Below are 10,417 nucleotides of genomic sequence, written 5' to 3'. Positions count from 1 at the left end.
AATGATTTCATGGTTATAAATTTCTGGCTTGTTTTCTTTATCAGTTATTCAGTTAACCCTTTAAATTAAAATACAAATAAATAAACATATTTGACAATATTTGCAATTTGCTAGTCAGAAGGCAGCCACTGACTAATATCCCATTTTATCTTTTTTGAAATTAGCTTACATAAACACACAATTTCTTATGAGACTTCCTTTTACAACTCCAAAATATCACAATCTTAGATTTCCTAATTCAGGATTCGTTTTGTGCAGGTTGTATATAAAAGCCTGAGATTATCACCCACTCAACAGTACAACTAGTAAAACAATATCACACAACTCAGTCTCACAAGCCCAAACGATCAATGACAAAATTATATCAATCTCCAAATCAAGATTGACCTTATTAGGCATTGCAAGTCACCCTAATTGAAAAAGCGACAACTTTAAGAGTCTGTTGGTAGCATTCGAATGACTGTAGCTAGTAGACGTGTTTAAAATTTTAAAATGCTCTCACAAACTATGCAGTTAATGTGGTAAAAAACCGGATATCGTTCAAGGACCGATATTCGAGATATAGGTTATCACGAAAGGATAGCAGTAATTTTAATATATAGCAATTTAACACTAATAATTTAGTATAATCCCCTACCATTAACAAATTAAACTTTTGGAACTAGCAAAACACTAACAATTGTAGCAAGTAGGAATTGATTTAAGACTTAAAACACTAACAACTGACAAATAGGACTTAAAACACTAACGGGTAAATCGGTGATATATGGGTCATTATCACCGATATTTCACATGGGGACGGTAACCGATATAGCACTGACATTGACTGCATAGCTCACAAATTAACTTTTTGCTCAGCTGCTGAAATGATAACATTAAGAGAAATCAAGTGAATATCGAAGCGCACTACGGATCCAAAACAACTGATACTCTGAACCTAATTTCAACTGTAGCACAAAGCATCAAATGAAACCCTAAATTTGAAACCTAGCTGAATACAAATACAATTAGATCGAAAAAGAGGTAAAAAGAAATGAAAACTAAACCAGAAACCGAACCTCCACAGAAGCCCTAATTTTGAGCGGGATAAAGTTTCTCGTCGACGATTTTCTTGTCCCGTCTTTCCATGGCCACGTCCCACAAATCATTGCCGATGTGCTTAGGCTGCCAATAATAATAACAGTTAGACGACGAATGATAAAGGATTTGATAGTTGAGGGGATGTACTCACGCGACCATGGGCGGCTTTGTGGATGGTGTACTGGATGTTTCCAGCGATGCACAGCATACCGGCGATGATTCCTAACGGCAGCACCGCCTCCAGAAATTGTAATCGAACCATCTCCTTTCCTTTCTTCTCTCTCCGCAAATCCGATCTTGCCTGCAAATTTTCCTTCTACCTTTTGGTTTCTTTTATTCGGGAAAATGGGGGATAAAAATGGATTTTAGAATTGCTTAATTTTTTAAAACCGCCAACTCTCTTATATTTTATTCCACTCTTCAAATATGGAGAGTCTCGATGCTCCACTCTGACTAAACTATATTGTCTTAACCGGACCCACGTTGGCTTCAAAATTTGGCTTGGGCGTTCCTCTGGGAAACCATACCGCCGACTGTCGCTTGACAGCCGTTGTGCCACCACAAGAGCAGAACTCTCTGGCATATCACATGATGGGACGAAAACACGGGTGGGCTCAGGATTCGAACCGACAACCTTTGCACAAGTCCTAGCTTAAATCTTTTATTGCTAATATTCACCCAAATATTACAAAAGGTGGGATTCGAACTTGAGTATTCACTGGAGAACCCAAGCCTCTTATCACTAGGCCACAAATGAGAGATACAAAGTAGAATTAGTTAAGGTTTTTTTTTATTAATTAATTTATTATTATTATTATTATTTTGAAAAAGATTGTTTTTTAAGTGTTAACTATGTTAAATATTAGGGCACTTTTATAGACAAATGCTACATGCATAACTAATCGCAAACTTACAAGACATAGATGTGTTTTCAGAGGTTGTTATTGAAGATATTTAGATAGTGTTATAGTAAGCCATTTGCCGGTCACCACTTTTATAGACAAATAATGAGTTGTTTTTTCCACATTTGTGAATTTAAGTGGCGAATTGTTGGTACCATGCCCTTGGTGCATGTTTTAAATCGTAACGTGACTTTTTTAGTTTGAATACATGTGTTGCGTTTTGATTGTCAGGAAACAAGAGCAACTGAACACATACACAGTTTTCGCATGGTCATAGATTGAAACATTGTACCTAATTCACTTAACTCGACTAGGTAATTTGGTCTAAGTTGTTGAAACATTGGGCCTGTTGTCGGGTATTGGTGGATTATCCGACAGAGTGTCCCAACCTGCCTGATTGAGATACAACGTGGTGATGTAACCCAGTAAAGTGAAGCCCAATAAGGCGACAACATATGGTATGGACAGACGGGTGTGGTCACTAATCAGACTAGCAAGATATGCATATTTAAGAAGAAAATAGGAATAAGGTAATTATGTTTGTATGTGTATTTTTATTGTGTTCATATTCTCATGTTGGTAATTTTCTTTGGCTTTTAAGTTTTCGGTACTTATCAGTAATTTAATTTTTTTTACCAACTTATGCTCTTTATCATGATCAGAAGAATAAGAAACTTACTTAGCCTGAGAAGATGCATCATTTATGGGTGCAAAAGTAAGTTTTCTGGTGTTTCAATAACCTATTGCATTTTAAATTTTCTATTGACTTTTAGATTGTCAAAATAGCTCCAACGATTAATGAATTTTGTTGTTAATTAACCTCGCGATTAGGTTTTCCATGAGGCATTAGGTTTCAAAGGATGTTTAGGTCATAATATGCGGGGTAACATATAACCCTAATGTAACATTTGTTAATTTTCAAACCTGAAACCCGAACCCGCTGTAGTTTTTGATGTGATTAGAAACCTTTTTAATCAATGAAATGCCAGATGTCTATGTTTTAATCATGTTATTGGTCGTTGATATTAAAGTTATATCATATTTACCATGCTAACATATTCGCAAGTTTTGATGAATCGAAAATTGTTACCTCACATTGTTACTTATACTGTGTTACTTATTTAAAGCGTTTGGAAACTCGTATAACCTAACTCGATATTTGGAGGCCCTAATAAGTTATATATATGTATTTTCCCTATACATAATAAGTTATAACTCATATGTGTGTTTTCTTCATTTTATAACACGATAAATTGTTACATGGACCTTTAAACATGTAACTAGCCTAAGTACTATATCTAATTAATTATTGTAACAAATGTTCCTTCCCATATGTTAAAAATACAATATGACTAACCCAAAACACCACCAAAACCGTTCACCCCTTCTCCAAGTTTTACAACTTTTTAAAAAAACAAACTTTTCCAAGTTAGCCCCTCCAAATCTTATTATTTATAGTAAGTAGACTATCATCCCCTCTATTTCGCTTGTACAATTATTATTTTTCTTTGAAATTCAAAGAATAATTTATTTTCTCCCTCCCCTTTTCTTTTTCTCTCTCATGTCCATATTCTTCATTTTTATTATTGTTACTATTTTGTCAAAAATTAAGGTAATCAAGTTGTTGTGTAACACTAGTTGTACTATCTTTAAGGTTTCTTTTATTTTTGTTTATCTTATTTATTTAAATGGTGGAAAAGCCATCATATATTCATGTCAAGGATGCCACATAATCAATACATCATGGTGTGTGTTGTGGAGGAGACAAAGAACTAAAGGTTGGAAGATGATCTTTAATGGTCACACCTTAACAAAGTTCTTACATTCCTTGTAACTTTATGTTTTAATTTGATTTTCTCTTATAATATAACCATAAGGGTTTGATGATGCATATTCTTTATATGATGTATTCATAACCCCATCAATGGCTTATAATTTATTTCCATCAAAAACCATTTCAAAATCTAAATAACATTACTAATTGTAATGGTTCAGAATTGACAGAATTCTTGGACATTAAGATTGAGCCATAACTTCAGCATAACAAATTGAAATGGTACAAGACCAAAGCCTATGACTAAATTCATTGAGTTTTGGTTTTAATGACGTTTTATTTGCATTTTAAATCATTTTTATGACTCAATAGTGGTCAAACTAAAATTAGTGCGCAGATCTGTACCCTTTAGAAAAATGGCTGCTTTAGCCAATCTCGGGTCCGAATCTCACCAAACTTTCTAAATGAAAGTTGTTCCTAACACATTAATTTAATTGACTGGAATTTTTTTATATAATTTTTAGGAATTTTTTTATATTTTTAATAATTTATCTATGCTATGTCAACAAGCTGTCCAAATACTGTTTTCATCATTCTTTTCTTTTATTCAAGTACAGGTTATCATATCATCTTACCATTATAACTCTTAGTTAATTATTCGTTAAACACAAACTAAAACTAGCCTTATTACTTATATTTAGGTCTTACACATTAGGACATTCACACGCTTAACCAAGACCTTAATCTTTTAACCCACCAAAGTCAATGTGAGTTTACATACCCCATTTTTCCATCTTTTATATTTAGGGGTAGCATGTATACCTTATTCACTTTTCATATATTTTTATTACCTCATCTATTCAAAACACAATTCAATATATGTTTATATGTGTTCATTGCATGCTCTATGATTATGCTTCATGTGCTTAAATGTTTATTTTATATTTGATGGTTGGTATCTCATCCTCATCTATTCTCATCTAGTATGTGTAGGTTTCCTGGACGGATCAACACGAGATATCTCGATCTACGTAGGTGCGGAATCCCTGCGTAGGTCGTTACGAGCGTAGAAGACACGAATAGATCAAACACGATACGATAAACAAACACGTTATATTATAACCAAAACACGTGATACGATATCACTATTACAGACCCGAACTCTCTGGTTCAACTATCGTTCAACTAACAACTGTTTCAACAACGCTACTCAAACAAAACCGTAACCTATTTAAATACACGACAACTTCGCCTGGCATGTTCAGGCGAAGTTGTCCATAACTTCGCTTGACTAACAAGTTCGCCTAAACAGCGAACTTGTCAGTAACTTCGCTTAAGACATATAAAACATAATTAATCATTACAGACTCGATTACAGACACTAGACTATGAACTACTGACATTATGCACCAACAGACTCCCCCTTGGCAGTAGCTTCATGTCTTGATCTTCAAGCACGTGTCTTGTAATCTTCAATCTCTTGGTCTTCATGCATGTACTCCTTCTCTCACGCATACCGTGACTACTCGCTGATATTTCCTCGCTTCGTCTTTCCAAGCAGGAATATAAAATATCTTCTTTTCATTTAACACCTGCAGATCAGCTTTCGATAAATTAACAAGATGCATCGGATCATACACTCTTAGCACTTCTTGTTCATCTTCGTCTTCCATCACGGCTTTAGCAGTCTGGCAATCAACATACCACCATTTAAGATCTTTCAACACATCTTGAGGCATAGTCTTCATTGGAACCTCTTTCATGCATCGAATCGGTTTGTACTTCATTACCATCCATGGCTTGCCATCTGCTCTCATTCCTCTTTCCTTATCTTCCACTAGCTTTCCCTTCTATGGCTTTAATAACTCAAACTTCTTTTCTTTAATACTTTCTTTCCACACGATCTTCCCAATAACTCTGGCCATGTTGTCGTCGCTTCTATTAATCAACCCCAATCTAGCCAAATCCTTCACCTCACATTCAGGCAATGTATTGAGAGATCTCAACGTCCTCTTAAAGTATTGGATCCCATCATATCTTTTCACCACGAACACTTTTAACTGTTCATCATATAGCCAACAGATAATTCCTTTCTTTGATTCAGCATAGCCTTTGATATTATAACTTTTCTTGAACATGGTTGGAACAGCAGGCTTCTTAGTTTTGATAAACCAATGAGCATAGCCTTCCTTCCATCTAGGCTGCTCCTCCCATTCTGTATCATCACCTGCTGTATCTTGACATACATCTGACTTTTCAACTTCAGGGATCTCGTGTTCAACATTCTCCTCAACTATTTCACCCTCTTCAACATCATCTTCAATCACTATTTCAGCACCAATCTTTTCAATCTCTTCGACTGGTAGAACATCATCTTCACACATAAACTCATCATCCAACATATCATAATCCAATTCCTTCAAGGCATCGATCACATCATCTCCCATCTCCTTGTCATCTACCATCACCACCTCATCACCACCAGAACCGCCAGCTGCACCTGCAGACTCCCCCTGAGCTGTGGAAGTCCCAAGAGCTTGAGTAGTTCTTGGCAACTCACCACCTGCACCTTTCGATGCATTGGAATCATCGTCTCTGTCATTCCTCTTCTTTGTCCTGAGCTCGTCGCCTTTACAGCTCGTCTCCCCCTGAGATGCCAAGAACTCCTTCATAGCATCTATAATTTTTCCATGTTCAACCAGGAGGGACGACTGTAGTTGATTTTCTGCTACTAGGCGCTGAATAGCCTGGGTCTGGATAAGATTCACCCTTGACTGCTCTGCCACGACCCGTTCCGGTGCGGCTATTCTTTCCGAGTCTGATAGAGTTGTATCGAAATCGAACCTCATATGCGATAAATCGTGAGTGTACTGAGGAGGGATTTCCGATGAAACCGGGACATCAGAAGCAGCTGTGGACGTAACCGCAGGTGGTATCGTGACCGACAACCCTGCAGTTGCAACGACTGTCGACTCAACAAATTGTGCAACCACCTCTGAAGGAGTAAGAGTTGGAGGTGGTAAAGATACAATCTCCGGAGTCGTCAGCTGGAAAGTAGTGATAGATGGGATGCCAAAAGAAGATGATGTAGCCACCACGGTAACATCCGCGGCGCTTAAACTTGTAACCTGTACTGATGTAGGGACAATCGACATACCTGACAGTGCGGGCGGAGCGAAACGTACGACTCTTGAACTCTCACCTGCTCCCATACCTGCACCTGTCCTGTCCCTTCTTGAACGTCTGATCAACTTATGAATGTCTTCTTCTTCTTCTGACTCACTGTCGTCATCCGTCCTCTTTCTCTTCCCATACGTTCTTTCTCGAGTCACCATCATATGTCTTGCCTCATCCATTACTTCATCAAAATCTGAGTCAGCCACTGTCGTAGCTGCTCTAGTAACATCCACCCTCGAAACTTGTGCTACCGAGACCTGTACATCTTGTTGAGGATCAACTCGGTCCATATTGAAGTAGCCTTGACCTCCAAACACTTCATCAAGGTCCACTTCCTCCTCCGGTGACACAACAGGCGCAGCAGGTATATGTTGAGGTGCTCCTGCCTGTTGTGGTCGAGGGTTTCTGAACTCGTCCCCATTGGCAGGAACATACTCCGGGTTGATTAAATACCCAAAGAGTGGAGTATGCCTGGGACGGAGCTCAGGTTTGCTCCTCGCGCTCGATGTCCTGCACTGAGCGAAGATACGTTTGTTCACACTCTCCACGTATCTGATCGGGCGGCGCTGAGGTTGATTTGGAGCTACATGGTTCAAGATCATCTGGATGAATCTTGGATACATAATGAACCTCTCACGCGCCACTGCCCGTCTTTGTCTATCGATCTCATAGAAGACCATCTGACTGAAGCTATAACGTTTGTTATAAGTCAGAGCAGTCATCGCCGACTGCATGGTCGCACCCATCCCGTCAGTACCCGCCTTCCTCCCTGACATGCAGACAATCATTACGTGCATGAGGAAGCGCCACTGATCGAGTAGGAAACCCTTCCTTCTTTGTGTATCGCCCAACGGGCCCGAATAGCCCATCCGTAAAAACGCTCCATCTCGAAAAGGAGCCACAAAGTCCGTCGGGTCATCCCTGGTCACATTCCCGAAACGTAAAGCCGCCCGGATTTGTTCAGAAGAGAACTGAACTTCTTGATTGTTGACGGTTGCTCGCATAACCGGGGGCTCAACGCGGCAATCGTATTCCACCGTCTGCCAAAAATCCTCAATATTGGGTAAGGATATCGGCAGAGTAGTGGTGATCGCGTGGAATATCCGCGAGCGAAGGAGGAAAGTGATGATTTCGCTGTAATCCTCCACACCACTCGCTTCTGGGTCTAACGTAATATACATATTATGCCCAGGGAAGAATTGTCTCTGGTTATCTCCCCCGTCATCGCCACCAGCACCTCCAGCACCAGCAACAGCAGCCATGTCTGCAACAAACGAACCAAGTTAGATACACGTTAAGGCATAACACAAGTTCGCTTGTTACCATGAGCGAAGTTGTGATAAAGTCTGTATAGGCGAAGTTAAAGATGGGGCGAAGTTGGGAACAACTTCGCTTCATCTTTAAGTTCGTCTAATAACTAATAAGTAAAAAGGTCCAGGCGAAGTTAATAACTTCGCCTCACCACAACATCGCCTCAGGCGAAGTTAAACCTCAGGCGAAGTTACGGATAACTTCGCCTAATCCTTAAGTTCGCCTAAATCTGAATCGGCGACTGTTAGGTTTACGAAACGACGTGCAGTTGGTGATTTTAACGATTGTGGACTCCGTAAAACTCGATTTTATGATGGTCTAGACGTCATGCAAATTACTATCACGTAATATCAAGCTTGAAAATCGGGTGTTTAAGGTTTCGAAAGACGAGGTCGATAATCGAGTCGAAACGACCGATGATCAACCTCAAAAACATTGATTATACGATACTAGAAACCTTACACACCTTGAATCACGGAATGGAATCGACATAAGAACAACAGAAGATCGATAAGTTCAGATCGATAACTTCGCTGGAATTTCGGAGGATAAGTTCGCTGGTTTTGAGAATTATGAAACTCTTGACCTTAAAAATTCCTTTATATAGGGGCGGAGTTATACAGGCGAAGTTGTGGATAACTTCGCCTAGGGCGAAGTTATTCACAAGTTCGCCGATATATCAAATTTTACAAAATCAACCCCTATAATTTGAACAATTTGCAATTAAGTTTTAAAACTTCCATAAAGAATTAAATGACACGATCAAGTCTAAGTAACCAAGTATAAAATCAACAACTACATAAATAGGAAAAACTTTTAAAAATTGAAAGTACAAGGGATCAAATTTCAGTCTCGATAGGGACTACTACGTTTTAGAAAAGATCCGAACAGGAATCATACTAACTACGTGACTGTCACATAGATCCGTGTTTAGCTGTATTATGACATAAAGAAACAGGTTGTAGGCAGGTAAATAACTTAAGATGGTTTTCATCGTTTCTGTGATACGCGTTAAGTTCAATTAAGCTCAAAAATTAAGTGGGCAACAACTCAGAGATTATGATGCCTCCTATCTATTCTCAAAGCGTATTTGGCTTTCCCCAAGTCACCCCGAATTGACTTCGACCCATAGTGTATGATTAAGTTTGCAAGTACTCTTTATCTGCTTCCCGTTCTCTTTCTTACTCCATGATTGAGAAGTCTTGACATTGTCAGCTCCAGAATGTTTCAATTACTCATAAGGGTTTTTTTTTTTTTTTTTTTTTTTATGATAAACATTTACATAGACTTCAGAGTAGTAAACAACTTCAAGTCCCGAATCTGGATCACTGCAGTTTCTTCACACACTATCTTTACGGGAATCAGAACACTTACGGGCTCGTGTATGACTGGGTACTCGCTTTTCTGCCTATCATTCGGAAAGATATATATGAAGACATGCAAAACTCTTAAGGAGTTTCCACGTAAAATCGAGTAGATTTAGTTTGTATCACATCTACTTTTACGCACCATAAAAAGCTACCATGACATACAATTACTGTTCTTAAGCCTTTTAAGCCTAATAACTTCACTAGTTAAGCACACAGAATCAGTATATCTATCATTTTCCAAGGTTGGATCAATTTTCTGTTAAACATAGCAAACGAACTTCTTACGAAGTAGTAGACTTGAAAAATAATTTCATTCCCCTGAAAGAAAAATTTAACTTCTATCGCACCGACCAAATCAAAGTCTTCAGGTCAACGGCTATCCCGAAGATCCAATGGATCAGCTGGACCGACCACATACTAGTATGTGTCCTTCGAACTAAGTATGATCGACTAATTTTAAGCGAAAGAATGAAAACTCATCATAAACCGCCCCGGTCACTTTCAGTCATCTGGTTAATGGCTATCCTTATATTCTACAAGTAGAAATGAGGACCAAACATATCCTAAGACATGTCCTTCAAACTGAGGCAACCGACATAATTCTCAGCGATAGTGACGATTTTTTTTTTTTTTTTAATTAAACACAAAGCATGGTTACTCGGGATTGATCATCTCGTTCAGCTCAATAAGGTTTTGAAATCTTGATTTGTCAAACGCTTTAGTATATAAATCAGCGAAATTATCAAGCGTATCCACCTTTTCAAGCACAATCAGTTTCTTCTCAGCACAATCCCGTATAAAAT

The 10,417-nt window shown here is 38.4% G+C and overlaps 1 protein-coding gene across 1 annotated transcript; it reads right to left on the bottom strand.

The window, feature by feature from the left end:
* Positions 1-1,053: 1,053 nt before the first annotated feature.
* Positions 1,054-1,399, bottom strand: LOC143560473 (NADH dehydrogenase [ubiquinone] 1 alpha subcomplex subunit 1). The gene is made up of 2 exons (XM_077048770.1): positions 1,232-1,399; positions 1,054-1,164 (listed from the first exon to the last, which is right to left on the bottom strand). Exons 1-2 carry the CDS (start codon positions 1,340-1,342, stop codon positions 1,072-1,074), a joined length of 204 nt encoding a protein of 67 aa, XP_076904885.1. The 5' UTR covers positions 1,343-1,399; the 3' UTR covers positions 1,054-1,071.
* Positions 1,400-10,417: the final 9,018 nt, after the last annotated feature.

This window comes from Bidens hawaiensis, unplaced genomic scaffold, assembly GCF_021521415.1.
Source record: "Bidens hawaiensis isolate Kalapana, Puna unplaced genomic scaffold, B.hawaiensis_p1.1 tig00001143_1, whole genome shotgun sequence".
In the NCBI taxonomy this organism is placed as follows: Eukaryota; Viridiplantae; Streptophyta; class Magnoliopsida; order Asterales; family Asteraceae; genus Bidens; species Bidens hawaiensis.
The sequence above is the reverse complement of the archived record's forward strand: the minus strand, read 5'-3'. Positions and strand labels throughout refer to the sequence as shown.

Excerpts from the sequence above, each read along its gene's own strand:
- LOC143560473 (XM_077048770.1), bottom strand. The coding sequence starts at position 1,342 with ATGGTTCGATTACAATTTCTGGAGGCGGTGCTGCCGTTAGGAATCATC. Across the intron at positions 1,165-1,231 it reads ACAAAGCCGCCCATGGTCGC|CCTAAGCACATCGGCAATGA; the intron begins GTGAGTACATCC and ends TATTATTGGCAG.